This window comes from Macrotis lagotis, chromosome 1 (assembly GCF_037893015.1).
Source record: "Macrotis lagotis isolate mMagLag1 chromosome 1, bilby.v1.9.chrom.fasta, whole genome shotgun sequence".
NCBI lineage: Eukaryota > Metazoa > Chordata > Mammalia > Peramelemorphia > Peramelidae > Macrotis > Macrotis lagotis.
Genome location: NC_133658.1, coordinates 863,176,785 through 863,193,457, shown reverse-complemented (window position 1 = coordinate 863,193,457; position 16,673 = coordinate 863,176,785). Strand labels below are relative to the sequence as shown.

Here is a 16,673-nt window from a genome sequence, read left to right as displayed (position 1 = left end):
GATAAAACAAGATTATTGCAAAAAAGCAATGGGAAAAAGAAGACAACCTCTTGACTAACTGAAAACCCAGTAGTTCTGGAGAACAGATAATAAAATAGACCATTCTTCTCTCAGTAGAGAAGGGGGTTGGGAAGGCAGGACACTGCTACTACTCTGGACCCACCTCAGGTCTTACTCCAGGCTGGCCCCAACTCAGCTGTCCAACAAATCTTTAGCTAGAGCTGTATGACATCATCATATCCCCCCTTCCTAGCCTGGCCCCAGCTCCCTTTACAGGCTTGCTTGTTGATCCAGTGGCACTAGCCCCTGGCTCTTCTGGGCATTGTCCTTGGTGTCCCTCATCTCTGCCTGCAGGCTTCCTTCCAGTCCTCTCTCTCATCCTCCTTAAAGTTAATTCTTTCTCTCTGATGACAATGGTACAATGCACAGTGCTTAGCACAGTGACTAACAAATAACAGGTCCTTTAATAAATGTCTGTTAACTGCCCAATGCATCACCAAACAAGCTGTTTTGCAAAGCTTTATCTCTTTGCCAGAAGATGGTTCAAAATATCTAGAAATGCTTTCACAACATGATCAATATGGAACTATGTTTAACATAATTATACATGTATATCCTATATTAGATTGTTCTCTATCAAGGGGAAGGGGGGGGGAAGGAAGGAGGGAGAAAAATGTGGAACTCAAAACCTTACCAAAAAGTGACTGTTGAAAACTATCTTTACATGTAGCTGGAAAAATAAATTTAAAAATTTTTAAAAACTACTTAGAAATTATATTGTTAAAAACAAGACAAAAATAGAACTTACTTTAAAAAAAGGCAAGTTTTTGACATCAATGTTTTGGTGAGTTAATGAAATAGGAACACTTTTAAAAAATGTTAACCAAACATTAGGATATGTTTATTTTGCACTCTACCTAATGATCTTCCCTTCTGCCCTCCAGCATCGTTGCCATTATTTCTAAGATAGGAACCCACACATTATCTGTCCAGTCACCTCCAGTGCAGGAGGAGGCAAGCAGTGCAGGTCTGAAAGCTACAATCCACCAACAAGGCTTACCTTGCCTCGCTGGTTTGCCCCTCAACACCCAGTCCTACCTATTTTCTCCTGGGGGAAGAGAAATTTAAGACACAAGTTTTCAAATCCTCTTTTAAATAATATCTCCCCACTCCCACCCCCCAGTCTTCTGGTGCCTCCCTCCACCAAGTCCAAATACCCCTGCAAGTTTTTGCGAATCAACAAGTAAGTGTGCTTAGTGTAAACTGGAGCATCAAAAGGTGATGGGGAACAGAAACTCTGAGGGACATGTGAGGGCATCTGTGGAAAACCTTGTCAAAGTCACTAGATCAAACTGATGCACAGGAGTTGAGGCTCTCATGGAAACAGAACCAGTTGTGTCTAGTTACTCCGCATCTGTGGATTTGAAGTGATCATCATCCACGGTGGAATAGATGTGTCCTTCATTGCTGAGAAAATCAACAGCTTGCCTGGAGGGGAGAGAGAACACAAGTTCAACTAATTTCAAATAGTTTGTAAAGAGAGAGAAGCTGGTCAGCGGCCTCCCCTGACTTCCTGCCAATACAAACCACAGCCTGGTCATCCTGTTTGTGCAAGGCAGAAAAAAAGGCAGATTGGAGCATGAGTCTCTCATTGGGCAGGGGAAAGACCATGAAACCTCTGTGGTTGACCAGACTTGGTGACCAACATGGGCCGGATTAGGAGCCCTGAGAAATGTGATGTGAGAGGGAGAAGAAGCTGGCAGTCTGACACTAAGGTTAAGCCTGGCCTGCACCACTGCTTTGCTGTGATTCTTGGGGTGAGCCTCTCCCTTCCCTTGGCTTTGATGTTTTTATCTTTGAGCCTATTTCTGAGAACAGCCCTTGGGGAAAGTGCTGCACAAGAGAGAGCAGCTCATTCCAGGCCATATTCCTGGTCTCGCCCTGCCCTGGCCTCTGAAGCATCATCTCAACTCTGAACAAAACCCATAGCCTAGCACAGAAAATCTCCCAGAGTTTAGAGCTATTTCTTCTTTTTTTTTTTTATATTCTTTTTTAAGAAATATTTTATTTACTTGTTTTTCCAACTATAAGCAACAGTAGTTTTTTTGCAAGGTTTTGAGTTTTACATTTTTCTCCCTCTCTCTCCCTGACAGGAAGCAACCTGATAGAGGCTCTACATGTATAACCATGCTAAACACAAATCCACCCTGATCATGATTTGAGAAGAATCAGAGGTCTGGAGCTATTTCTGCAGCTCCTCAATGATGGCCTGGCTAGATAAGATCACCATCCATGAAGTCATTTTGGTGCTCTGGAGGCTGGGCTGGAGGGCAGCAATGTACTTACTTGATTACAGACACATTTAGGTTGTGAAGCTGAGCCTTGAGATCCTGAAAGTTCATGCCTTCTGGCCTCGGGCAAGCTTTAATCAAATTCAGCACCTGTGGAGAAAACCATCAAACTTTAACTTAATGATTAGGAAATTCTACTATAAAAAACTGGCATCTGTCCTCAGAAGAAATCATAAGTTAAGCTGGATAGAAACCCTAACATGACAACATGACAAAAAACGCCTGCAGGTCTCTGAGGTATGCCTCACAGTACCTGCGCCCTGAAAACTTGCAGTGGGTGGGTGGGAGCCCACTGAGTCATTCTAAGAGTCTGGGAGGTTGAGAGAACAGAGCCAGACATGAGGGCCGAGGAGAGAAAACGTGGAAGCTTCTTAGAGGAGCGGGAACTAGTGGACGAGCAGAGAGGCAAGGTGGCCACCAGAGGGGCTCCATCCAACGGAGGCTTTAAGTGCATGGGGGGGAACTGGAAGGAACCTTATTGGCCATCTAATCTAGTCCAACCCATACCTGAAAGGAATCCCCACTACAACCCACCTGACAGGTGATCATCCACTCAAAGCTCCCTAAAGAAAATGGACCCTGCTACACCCATTCCATTTGAGGACAGCTTTTACTGACACAAAATCTAAATCTGGCCCTGGTCAACTTCCCCCCACTGCCCTGGGTATTTCTGTCTGAGGCCCTTCAGATCCTCAGCTCTCATGTCCTCCCTGAGCACTCTTCTCCAAGGCTGCACCTGTGCAGCATCAGGCAGTGGGACCCCTACCTTCCCTATCCTGGGAGCCCAGGACCACATTAGATTTGTTGGTTACTGTCTCATCTCATACTAAGTTGAGTACAAATCTCCCAACCCACCTAGAGATTTTTCAACTGAAAACCTTTGTTTTGAACTTGCAGAGTTGCAGATGGCATGAAATGAAAGCTCAAAATCAGATTGGAAGCAGGTTGAGAAGGTAACAGGAAGCTCCGGGATCTTTGTGAGCTATGAGCAGAACCTCACTTGTAGAAAGGACTCTCCAGGGAGCAATGAGAAGAATGGAAGGGAGAGGAGGGAGAAGATCTGGAAGGAGGTCACTGTGTATCAGGGCCATGACAGTGGAATGGACAGGAAGCCAAGACCAGAGATGTATTAAGGATAGAGCTGCTAGGAGCTCATTGGGCAGTCCATACAATGAATGTAATAATGTAAATAAAAGGAACAACACAAAACTGATCACCGAGTCATCATGACCACATGATAATGGTCTGTGGGTGTGAAATACCATAGGATAGATTGAGTCTCAGTGGATATGTAGCTTAGTTTTGTTGAATTGCCATTTTTCCCCTCTTACTTTTTTTATATTTGTGTGTGTATCTTTTATTTTAAGGGATGAGTCTGGAGAGTAAAGGTAGGAGGGACATATTGGGAAATGAAAATCAAATTAAAACAAAAAGCCATCAATAAATTTTACAAAATCCACCTCAATATAAACAAGGGAGCCTGGATAAATGGTGGTGGCCACCAAGAAAAAGAATGAATTCAGAAAATCAGGTATAAGGGGGAATCAGGAGTGAGATCTGGGACACGATGACAGTGATGTTCAGCAGGCCTGGAGAAAGTACTAATCGAGGGGGTGAACCTAATCAAAACCAAATACTCATAGATCTGAGATGATAAGCGATGGTGGGTGGGAGGAGAAGGAAGGGAGGAAAAAGGAAAGGAGGAAGGAAGAAAGGAAGAAGAAATATCAGCACTTGAAGAATGGCATTAGTATGTACATACATACATATATATATATATATATATATATATATATATATATATATATATATATATATATATGTACATGTACATGTATACGTATTTTTGCAAGGCAATGGAATTAGGTGACTTGCCCAAAGTCACACAGCTAATGTCTGAGGACAGATCTGAACTCAGGTCCTCCTGACTCCAGGGTCCATGCTCTATCCACTGTGCCACCTAGCTGCCCCACATTAGTATACCTTAACTAATAATTAGTAGGCCATGAGCCAGGGTACTAGGTGGTATCTTCCTGGAGTCACATATATAGGACTTACCTGGTTCTGGGTTACAGTGAGACCATTTGCTGGCATAAGACTATTCCCACCAAAGCTGTTTCCCCCAAAGTTTCCTGAATCCCCTATTCCAGATGTGGTGAGAGACCGTCTTCCTCCTGAGGGCTAAAGAGAAATAGAAAGGACACATTAGAGTATTGGGTTGGGAGATTCTGAAGAGGAGTTCTAATCCTGCTTCCAGACTTACACAATGGACTTCCACTCTCTGAATCTTAACTCTCCTCTATAAAATGTAAGGATTACACTGAAGCATTCTAAGCTATTCCCTTTCAACTCTGACAATTTCTAAGATTCTGGCAAATGCATTAATTAATCAACCTTTGGCTAAAAAACATTGATTCCACAACTTAAGGAGTTTCCTAATACATTTCTGGAGGTAAGGGAGGGTAAAGTTGCAGGGCTTCTTGGAAAGCCCTTCAGCAAATGGTGATGAAGAATTTTATCATATTCTCTCTCTTAAGAAGCACAGAATCAGTTGAGGTGAGTGTTTCATAATGCTGGGCAGGGTGTTTATAGTAATAAACAGAGAGAAGGAACAAGAGTCATATTTTTTTTGAGATTATATTTTAAGATGGAAGGGACTTTCTTTGGTAGTAAAAGACAAACTGGTAAAAATTTGCCATAAACAAACAGTTGTGAAACTTTGGTCATGATGATCTCCAAGGCAGGGCTAACTTGAAAAAGAGATGGGAGGGTTTAGAGCTTAGTTCAATGTGAGTCAACAGTTGGGTAACCAAAAAAGCAAGGAAAACCTTGGGCTGCAATAAGAGGTACTATGACAGGCTACATTCTGCTGAGCTCAGACTATTTTTTTTTTTTTTTGCAATTCCATATTTTAATAAAGCCATGGGATGAGCTGGAGGAATAACCAGGAGGACAAGAATGAAAGGCCTGGATTTCATGTTGTAAAAGAATCAACTACAGGATGTTTAGCCTAGGGGAAAAAAAATGAAATGTGGGGTGGGGCAGGGCAGGGCATAAAAGGAGAGGAGAGTGTGGTCTCCAATTGCTTAAAAGATTGGAAGAGAGAAGACACTCTGCTTGGCCCTCGAGATCAGAATTGGTAGAAATAGGCAGAAATTAGAAAGAAGCAAATATAGACTTGGTGTAAGGCTACCTTCTTATCGATTAGAGCTATGCTGAATGAAGGAAGGGGTTCTTTCTCAGAGGAAGTCTACAACAAAAAACTGGATGTCCACTTGTATGTGCTATCAAATTAAAGAATCATATAATCTTCCTGTCCATTTAGTCCAACCCATGTTGGGGAAATCCCACTGTAATAGATACAACCAATGATCATCCAGTCTCTTCCTGGAAGCTACCTCCTCCAAGGCAGCCCATTCCCCTTCTAGTGGAATCCTTCCTGGTCTCTTGGTCCCTCCATCCTGCAAAGTCTAACCCTTCTCCACATTACAGGCTTTCAAAGTTTTAGACAGCTATCATGCACCCCTTGAGCCCTCTCTACCCCCTTCTCACCACTGCCTGGACTACCATCTTCACCTTATATACAGTTTAGCAGCCAGAACTGAACACACTACTCCAGACAGAATCTGGCAAGAGGGCAATGGGACCAGGACCACCCTCTTGGAAATAATGCCCTGACGTACACACCCCAGATTGCACAACCTTTTCTGACCGCCACAGTTGAGTTACACCTAGGTTGCTGTCCACTAAAACTTCCAGATCTTCTTCAGAATTGTTCCCTAATCATGCTTCCTTGTCTTGCAAATCTGATTTTTTTTGTGCTCAATAGTTTAATCTCTGGATTTATTAAACATTTAAGTTAATGTGGTTATTTACTACTGCATATTGCATAGTCTATTCCACTGATTGATCCCTGTTTCTTATCAAGTACCACATTGTATTTGATGAAGCATAATTTGAGATTCAGTATTACCAGCTACCTTCTTTTACTTTTAAAAAAGATCTATTCCCTAAGTATTCTTGACCTTTTTTCCTCCAAATTAATTTTTCAAATTATTTTTCTATTTCTATGAAGTAATTCTTTGTCCAGAGAAAGAACTGTAGAGTTTGAACAAAGACTAAAGACTATTACCTTCAAATTAGGAAAAAAAACTTATTTTATTATGTAATTTTGCTATCTCATACTTTATTTTTCTTCCTTAAGGATATGATTTCTCTCCCATCACATTCAACCGAGATCAATGTATACCATGGAAACAATATAAAGACTAACAGAATGCCTTCTGTGGGGACTTGGAGGGAGGGAAGCAAGAATGAGGGAAAAATTGTAAAACTCAAAATAAAATCTTTCTTAAAAAAATAATCCTTTGGTATTTTTACTGGTATGGCCCCGGATTAATCAATTTAAGGAATACTGTCATTTTTATTATATTGTCTCAACTTGTTAATAATATAATAAACATTTCTCCAATTGTTTAGAGCTGTCTTTATTTCTGTGAAAAATATTTTATAATTGTGTTCATATAATTCCTGCGTGTCTTAGAAAGTAGATTCCTAAGTATTTTATACTGTCTGCAGTTATTTTCTTTTCTTTTTAGGTTTGGTTTTTTTTTTTTTTGGTAAGGCAAACGGGGTTAAGTGGCTTGCCCAAGGCCACACAGCTAGGTAATTATTAAGTGTCTGAGACTGGATTTGAACCCAGGTACTCCTGACTCCAGGGCCGGTGCTTTATCCACTATACCACCTAGCCGCACCTTGCAGTTATTTTCAATGAGATTTTTCTTTTCATGTGTCGTAACTGAATTCGTCAGTACATGTTGAAGATTTATGTGGTTCTACTTTACATTCTGCAATTTTGCTATGAGCTGTTCATTGCTAACTAGATTTCTACTTGATTTTCTTGGGCTCTCCCAGGATATCATCTGCACACAAAGTTTCTTCAATTTTTTTTTTTCTTATCTTATCACTTTAGCCAGCATTTCCAGTGCAATAATGAGTGTTGATGATGGACCTCCTTGCTTCATCTTTGATCTAAATGGAAAAATTTCTAATTTATCCCTATTGCAAATAATGCTTGCTTCTAGTTTTAAATATTTGTCATTTTAAGAAAAGTTCCCCTATAATTCCTATGCTTTCTAGAATTTTTAATAGGAAAAGGTATTTTATAAAAAGATTTTTAAGCATATTATTATAATCATATGATTTTTGTTGTTTTTGTTATTGATATGGGCAATTAAGCTAATAGTTTTCCTAATACTGAATCAGTCCTGCATCCTCATACAAATCCAACCTAGTCACTGTATATGAACTTTGTGGTAATTCTTGCTAGTATTTTATTTAAAATTTTTGTGTCAGTTTTCATTAGGGAAATTAGTCTATAGTTTGTACTTTGGTATTTGTTCTCTCTAGGTTGGATATCAACTTTTTTATCTAATTTTTTCTTCCTAAAAGTTAATGTAATACTGGAATTCTTCAAATGTTTGATAAAATTTGCTTGTAAATCTATCTAGTTCTGGGGATTTTTTCCTTAGGGCACTCATTTATGGCATGTTCAATTTTTTTTTCTAAAACAGGATTCTTTAGGTATTCTTTTCCTCAGCTGTTAATCTAAGCAATCTACATGTTTTTGTAAAAATTCATCCACTTAATTTAAACTGTCAATTTTATTAGCATATAACTGGGCAAAATAGCTGCTAATAATCACTTTAATTTCATCATCATTGGTAATGCATTCACCCTTTTCATTTTCCATACTGGTAATTTAGTTAAGACATATATATTGAATATAGCCAATATGTAAATTTATTTTGCTTAATTATGGCAAATGATTTCCTAGGGGTTCCCCCCCATTTCTTCTCAGTTTTTAAAATTGAGGGAGTTGCCTAGAGATAGCAACAATGATACAAAAAGGCAAACAGTCTCATTTTAAAAATTCACAGAAGTTCAGAATGAATCAGTTCAGCAGTTCAATTCTGAAAATAATATATAATACACTTTAAAAGAAGAGCAAGAAAAAATTCCTGGTTACATAGAGAATCCTCTCTTTATCTTCATATGTATGTGTATATATACATATATGTGTATATATTTTATATATATGTAATATATACAATATACATATATATGTATATGTCAATGTTTTTATGGTGTTAAAGTTCAGAAGAAAAAAAATAGACAGTCCCTCTCAGTTCCAAATCTTGATCTATCCTGTGACTTTCTCTCTCTTTCTTGTTTCTACTGTTTTGTCTATGTTGCCTCCCCCATCAGACTAAGAGTTCCTGCAGAGCATTATCTTCTGCCTTACTTTACATGTCTACCACTTAGCACAGTGAGTGGCCCATAGCAAGTGCTTAATAAATAGTTGGTGATAGTCTGACCAATCAAAGAAGAACGACTTCGCAGAAGCACTCACCTGGCTGAGAGACTGGCTTAGTATCATATGGGCATTGACAGTTTCCAGAATGTGGATGGTAAACTCATTCATGTCCTCCAGAGGAAGAATCTTAAATGCCACCAGGCTCTTTTTGTTCTGTGAAAATAACAACAGTTTAGGACACAGGAGCAAACACAGTAGGAGCTCTCTCCAAGCTGCCACTCAGGCAAGATGATACCAACATCCTGAAAATCCGGGACAGCCTGGGCTCCTACAATGTCTGGAAGTTGGTTGTTTGGAATGATGAATTAATGAGCACAAAACCAACATTAAGAATCCATGATGGGGCAGCTAGGTGGTGCAGTGGATAGAGCACAAGCCCTGGAGTCAGGAGGACCTAAGTTCAAATCTGGCCTCAGACACAAACTGCCCCTCAAAATCTATTTAATCCTTAGTGGCCTGGCAGGTTGTATCATGGACTCTAATTATGGACCCTAAACGGATCCCAAGAACCATGTAATTAACCAGTTTCTATGGAAAACAGATTCCCCACTAAGAGTACAGACACCCTTTTATGGAAAGGCACTTATCCTTTCTTCAGTGAGATGAAGGGCTCAGCTGCCCCTTCCTCAGTCTGAGCTCAGGCACAGGAAAAAGGTCAGGGATCTGACCCCCATCTTTTTCTTCTTGACCTATTTCTGACCAGGGTACCTTCTTTCTCTGACTCCCGGGAAGCTGGGCACAAGAGCCACAGACATGCCTTGGGAACTTTTCTAAAGGCTGTCTTCAATACTCCCATAAATTCATCAAAGTAAATACTCTTTCCACTAACACAGACTGCAAAGCATTAGATTCATAAATATGATTGCTCCGTGGAAGTTTTCCTTTAAGAACATTTTGTCATAACTTATTTAATACAGGCAATTTCTGGTGTCAGAGGAATAATATTCCAGACCAGAAGTTTAAATTTCTATTTGGATTTGTAGAGAGCTGACATTCTTATAATTCACAGGCAGAGACAGTGGATTAATATTCATGCTCCTTGATTTCTAATATTAACATGGAATTGAGGGAGGGGAGAAGGGAAAAGATAGAACTGTTGGTTTTCTGTCATTGACATCATTGGTCTTCTTAAAGAAATCTAAGAATTTCAGATCCGAAACAGATCCTACCCTCCTGCCCCTTATCCCTTAATTTTTATAGGAATGTAATACTAAAAGATTACTTTACACTTAGCTAGATATCATGGCTTAAGGGATTACCAATCTCAACTTCATAGAGGATAATTACAAGGTGCTTTTACCATAAGCACAATAAAGTGCAATAATGCAAACACTACTCCCATTTTACAGATGCAGAAAATAAGTTATAGAAGAGAAAGACTTGGCCAGGCTCATACAGCTGAGTTTTGAAGCTAGGACTAGTGTTTAGGTCCTTTTGTGGAAGGAGGGGGAAATGGGAAGGGGAAGAAAGGCAATCAGGATTAAATGACTTGCCCAGGGTCCCACAACTGGTAAATGTCTGAGACCACATTTGAAACTCAAGTCCTCCTAACTTCCCAGCCCCAGCACTCTATCCTAGCTGGCCTGCTGCCTTCAGTTCACTCTTCTAATGAATGTTCTGTTACATAATGAACACAGAAGCAATCCAGAGATATAAGATGCTTTCAACTTTCAAAGTACTTTCCCATCTGGGATCTTCTCTACTAGGTTTGCAATGTCAGTGCTTGATAGTAGGCAAGGTATTACTAGACCCATTTTACAAGTAGATAATTTTTGTTTAAAATCAAACACTAACTTTTTACTGACATACACCCAAATCTATGAATAAGACTAAAGAAGAAAAGTTGGGAAAGAGTGACTGTAAATGTGTGTACATACACGTACATACACACACACACACACACACACACACACACACACACACCCCCCAACCCCTCTTTTCACCGGTGATTACAGGGTCAACCTTGGATTCAAGAAGGCATACACTAGTTGTGAGACCTTGAGTGAATCACTTCACTTCTAATGTCCAGGCAACTGGGTAAGAATAAGTCAAGGACAAGTTTGTGTTCTGAATGAAAGAGCTTTCACTTGAAGTTCATTAGACTGAAGAAATTGTAAATCCAGTCCCCCCTAAAAAAAAACACGAGAGCCAGATAAGGTGGGAAACAAAGTTATTTTCTATATTTAACATGAATTTTGTTGCTTTTTATACTGAATGCTGTCTCTATTTGTAGTGTGTACATAAATGTAAATATACATACATACATGTGGAGATTATTCTTTTAGTTCTTTCTTCTTGACTATGAATCACCTCAGAAAAGTATTCATGTTGCTCTGAATTATATTCACAACAATCAGGTCATCCCCCAATTGTAGGTCATAACTATTGCTACTAGGATGGCTTCAGAAAAACCTGGGAAGACTTAAATGAACTCATGTAAAGTGAAGGAAGCAGAACCAATGATGTGTTCTTTCCACTAGACCCAAATGTTATTCTCTAAGCACTCACCGGAACTGAAAATGAGAACTGTTTTTCTACAAAAGAGAGAAGAGAAAATCTACCACTTCATGAATTGATCTCAAACTCATGGGTTTGAACAATTCCAACACACCCTAGAATACTGTGAGGGCAATTACAGACCATGTTTGGTGTGTATGAAATGTAAACAGTCACAATTTCTTAGAAGATGGTTCTATTAGTGGTTATGATCATATCATATATATGAGTCTCAGTTTCATCATCTGTAAAGTGGAGATAATTGTACTATCTGCCTCCTAGTGTCACTATAAATGAAGTACTAGGTCAACTGCAAGATGGTGCATAAATGAGTGATTATCATTACTTATGTCCATTTTTACCTGGAAAGACCTGAGATGACCAGCTACTTTCACATAGGTTTCTGGTGGTACCACAGTATTCTCACTGCTTGTGTCCTAAGAATTGGGGAGGAAAAAAAACAACCAGTGAGTTTTCTACTCAGTTTTTAATTACCAACCTGGGTAGGAAAATGAAAGTTAAAAGTTCAGTTGCTTTGCACTTAGGGTTATTTCTATTCTTTCAAAACTAGTGGGGCTTGAAGCCCTGTTACATTCTAAGCTTTTGTGAGGATTCTGCCTGTTCTCTCTCTCGTCAAGATCCCTTCCAGCTCAGGCTCAACTTTAAAAAGACTTTAAGAATGGATGACAATGTCAAAATAGTTCAAGACTCCAAGAATCAGTAACATTTCAGAGCAGGCAGAATTCCCAACACTGGTGGCATGCAAAGGAGTTTGGACTTTATTTGTTAGGCAATGAGAGCCATACAAAGATTTGGATCAAAGGAAGAAGATCAAAATCTGTGCATACGGACAATTAAGCTGGCTATAATGTAAGGTGGATTAGAGGGGGAAACCTGAAGTCAGGGAGACTAGTCAAGACAATGTTTAACAATACAAGCAAGAACAAAAGAGGAATTAAAAGAAAAGAGTCTATTTCTAAAGGTAGAATTGATGGCAATGAGAAAATTAAAGAGGGAAGAGAGCCATTGTGGAATGGAAAACAGAAAGAAAATCCTGGTATTAGGAAGACTTGAATTCAAGTGTTAGGTGATACATCCTAAGGATGTGACCTGCAATAAACTATCAGTGGCCCGAGTAATCTGAAAGTCTTAAAGTCACGGGATTAGACAGAGATCTGCATTAGTAGAAGCAATTTCCTTACAAAGGACTTCCCTAAACCAATGTAATCATGGGTTCTTCCCCCCCCCCAAAAAAGGTTTAAGAGATGTTTTCCAAAGATTCTCATGCAAAATCATCACATTTCATTAATCCTAAAAGGCATAGTGTGAATGACAATTCCACCTCAGAGACCAAATACAAGTGGAGTTATTTGACTAGACAGGTGCCTCTTCCTGCCTAGCTTTACCATTGTGGGCTCATGCTGATTCCTTCACCCAGAATGACAGGATTCTACCAACCTTCTCCTTAAAGGAAAGCTAGGTTATTAGAGTAAATCTAGCCTTTACTTGAAGACCTCCAGTGAGAAGGCTAGAACTATTTCCCCTAAGGGAGACTGTGGGATCAAGCAAATTTTTTTCACATCAAAACCCTCCAAATATCTGAAGTGAGCTATCATCCTTGTCCTTACCCTTCTCAAAAGCCTTTTCTTCTGGGCTAATCATAGCTCATTCCTTAATTGATTCTAGTATGACTCAACCTCCATGGTAGTCTTCAGTAGCCTCACTATCTAGACACATTCTAGTTTACCAATTTTATTTAAAATGTGGTTCCCCAAATTCCTGACTGGTTGGACTGGGTCAGAGTCCAGTAGGACATTTCTAGGCATTATACTGTATTCAATAATTCTGAGACTGTGGGGCAGTTCACTCAAACCCAAAGGTCTTTTCCATGTAACCCAAAGTACTTACGTCAGTGTCTACCCACTGTCTGACATCCATTGGTGCAGCAGTCATATCATCTATTTTGTAAACAATGTTAGTTGGCGCCTTCTCTGCTTGTCGGATTATTCCCACAATGGTGACCTATATAAAAAAAGTAGATGATTTTCATAAGTCCCAGAGGGACAATTATGTCCTTTTAATTAGAAACCACCATTCATTGATTCTACCAAGAAGTTGTTGGCATACCTGTGAAATCTCAATCTCCCCAATTTTAAAGACTTCATCAACCAGGCTGGCAGAAAGAAGCTGTGATATGGTACAAGGTACAATGTGCTGGGCTCGTGCTCTCTGTAAAGAGAAAACACCTGTCAGTCTACCTTCCTCAACCCACCAGGGACACTAGCTAAGACAACTCTTAAGTAACTTAAAAGGGCTTTGGGAATACCATACTCCTTTTTTCTACCTGAGCCAGAAGGCAGACATCAAATGAGACCAAGGTTTTACTGTTCTTGTCTCCCTGTTCTCCTTCACTTCAAAGATCATTTGGGGCCACATGGGCAAAACTAATTCCTCCATATCCCAACAACGAAACAGAGTGGAAGTCTAATAGAAGGCCTAAATCTTATTGATATTTCCCCAGAAAACTGACTGAGAAGGAAGTAGTGGCTAAACAGGAGGCTGCCTCACAAGGAGAGACAAATGAAAGAATTGACAGAGTTGGTTTCATTGTATATCCAAGAACATTGTTACCATGCTGTCCTTCTCATGATGAACTTAAGAAAAGACCCCTGCAAAAGTTAAGGGGCCAATATTTATTTCGGAGAATGAAGAGATAGAAAATGTCAAATGAACCTGACAAGTGCCAACAAACCAAGTTTATGTATAGTTTAACAACTTCCATATGAGGCTAGGCTTAGGGGAGGTTGGAAAATGTAGTCTGGTGTAAGACATAAAACCAAAAGCTTAGAAACTACTCAGAAGCCTCTTTTTCAAGAATACTTTTTCCATGGAGAGTCAAAGGCACTGGATCTGATGAGTAAACAACATGACAAAAATTAAAACCATCTTTACAAGAAATCACAATACTTTGAATGGGAAGTCATGAAGAAGAGACTCAAAGGCACTGGATATAATGAGTAAACAACACGACAAAAATTAAAACCATCTTTACAAGAAATCAGAATACTTAAATGGGAAATCATGAAGAAGAGACTCAAAGGCATTGGATATAATGAGTAAACAATATGACAAAAGAGAAAGCGAATGTGGAGATGGGGAAGACATCAGAGTCAGCTGTCTATATGCAGCTAGGGAAGGAGTCATTAGCTGTTTTGCCAAATTTCAAAAGGAGGCCAAGGAAGCAAACACAACATAAAGAAGGTTATCAGGAACATGAAGCTCATCTCCACGTCCTCTCCTGCCCAGTCCCTGTTTTGTTTTTGTTTTTCAGGTTTTTTGCAAGGCAAATGGAGTTAAGTGGCTTGCCCAGGGCCACCCGGCTGGGTCACTATTAAATGTCTGAGGCCGGGTTTGGACCCAGGGACTCCTGACTCCAGGTCGGGTGCTCTGTCCACTGCACCACCTAGCCGCCCCCACCCCCTTGTTCATGCTTCCAACACCCCCAGAAAGGGGCTCTTCTCCAGGCGGGGAGGGGCTTCAGCAGGAAACCAACGAACCCCGATTTTCAACTTACTGATTTCCTTTCCGCCTGGGAAGCCGAAGGGGTGCCAAAGCCCCCCGGGGCCTGCGAGTAGCCCCCGCTCCCGTAGGAGTTCCCGTAGCCCCCGTCGAATCCACCTGCCGGGAACACAAAGTCCGGGGCGTCAGGGGCCCTTCTCCCGGCTGGGGTCGAGAAGGCCAGAGGCCCCTCTTCCCATCCGGGTCCCTGCCCAGCACCCCACCTCCACCCCCCCCCCCTTGGAGCCTCTCCCTCCGGCTGCCCTGCGGCCCCGGCCCAGCCGCCCCATCCTCGGAAGCCTCTCTCGGCCCCGCTTTGCCCGTTCGGTGCCCTCCCCCAGCCCCTCTATTACTATTCCACATGTTGGCCGCGGCGCCCCGGGGGTAGCGGCGAGGCCGGTGTCCACAGAGACCACTCCCGAGTTGGAGGAATCCCGCGGTTTCGCCCCCTGGAAGACACCCGGCTCTTCTTGGCGCCACACTCACTCTCCCGCGAACGTCCACGCCAATCAACTCTCCGGTCGCTTTCCCCTTCCGCCCCTTTCAGCCAATCAACGCCGACGTTACTCCAGGTTTACCCAATGGGCTTGGACAATGCTAGCGAATCGGGCACACGCTTTAGCCCGGCGGGAGAAGCGCGAAGTCTTCGTGGCCATGTTTAGTACGGGCAAAGAACCGGTCCTAGCTCCACCCTTGGAAAGCGACCCGCGAAAAGGCCGGATCGTCCCCTCGCTGATGACGTCACCTCCCCTCTAGGAACTTTCTCACCTCTAAGGTCTCGCGCCTGACCGACGAGGGCGCAAGCGCAGACTGCGGAGTCCATCCCGGACTGGACGGGCAGGCAGGGTCCACGCCTCCGGAAGGGCGCTTGGAACCCCGCCCCGCCGCCTCCCACCCCTGTTTTTACACGGGAAGAAACTGAGTCCAGGAGAAGGGGCGTGTCCAGTCCACGCAGAGGACGCCCCCAGGATGGGCCTGGGGTCCCAACAGGCCTGTTAGCGCCGTTTTACTTCTAAATGGGGGGGAGGGGAGAAAGGCTGCCCCTGAAGGCAGTGCCCCCCCCCAGGGTCAGGCTCAGCCTGTGCCAAGATGCCAGCCATGCAGACCCAAAGAAAGTCTCGGCCCCCCAGCAGCTCACAGTCTGATGGGGGGCGAGGGGCAACGTGTAAACAAACAAATTCAACATATTTGCAGGGGAGTGGGAAGGCGGCCTCTTGTAGAAGGGAGGATTTTAGCTGGAAAAATACCAAAGAAGTTTTTGTTCTTTTGAGAGCCAACACTATTAAAAAAAATACAAAGTAAGTAGTTAAGATTTTAAAAATTAAAAAACCTACAAAAAACAAAGTAAATTCAAGATAATTTGGGGTAGAGATCAAGAAAGAGATAGCTCTTGGGTCAAGCTTTGAAGTGGGCAGAGGAGGGTACAATCAGGAATGGGGAGGGCTTGTACAGAGGCATAAAAACAGAAAGAACAGTGAGTGAGTACAATTTGGTTGAAAAGTACAGAGGGTGAAGGGGAAATTTGTGTCATAAGGCTGGAATGGTGGTAGACACGAGGCAAATTGTGAGGGTTTAAATGCCATTTTAATCTAATAACTACTAAGGAAAGTTCACAGAATCTCAGGAGTTAGAAAGATCTTAGATCTAATTCTAGTCCTACCCATAATTGAGCGTGAATCCTCTTCGACACTGAAAACAAGTCAGTCTTCCTCACTCTACTCCAACCACTCTGGTAGGGGAGAGCTCACTGCTTTTTGAAGTAACTTTTCAAATTGGTTGACAATTCTATTGAGCCTCAATATGCCTTTCTGCAACTTCTGTTAGTTGGTAACATTCTGACATAAAATAAAACAAGACTAATCATGTGACAAATACTTAGAAAGATAGGTAAA

At 41.5% G+C, this 16,673-nt stretch overlaps 1 protein-coding gene across 1 annotated transcript; it reads right to left on the bottom strand.

The window, feature by feature from the left end:
• Positions 1 to 879: 879 nt before the first annotated feature.
• On the bottom strand, positions 880 to 15,307 carry RPA2 (replication protein A2). Its single transcript, XM_074217961.1, has 9 exons — positions 15,135 to 15,307; positions 14,798 to 14,901; positions 13,351 to 13,452; positions 13,132 to 13,245; positions 11,586 to 11,660; positions 8,764 to 8,880; positions 4,410 to 4,532; positions 2,347 to 2,441; positions 880 to 1,488 (listed from the first exon to the last, which is right to left on the bottom strand). The coding sequence occupies exons 1-9, from the start codon at positions 15,142 to 15,144 to the stop codon at positions 1,404 to 1,406; spliced, it is 825 nt and encodes a 274-aa protein (XP_074074062.1). The 5' UTR covers positions 15,145 to 15,307; the 3' UTR covers positions 880 to 1,403.
• Positions 15,308 to 16,673: the final 1,366 nt, after the last annotated feature.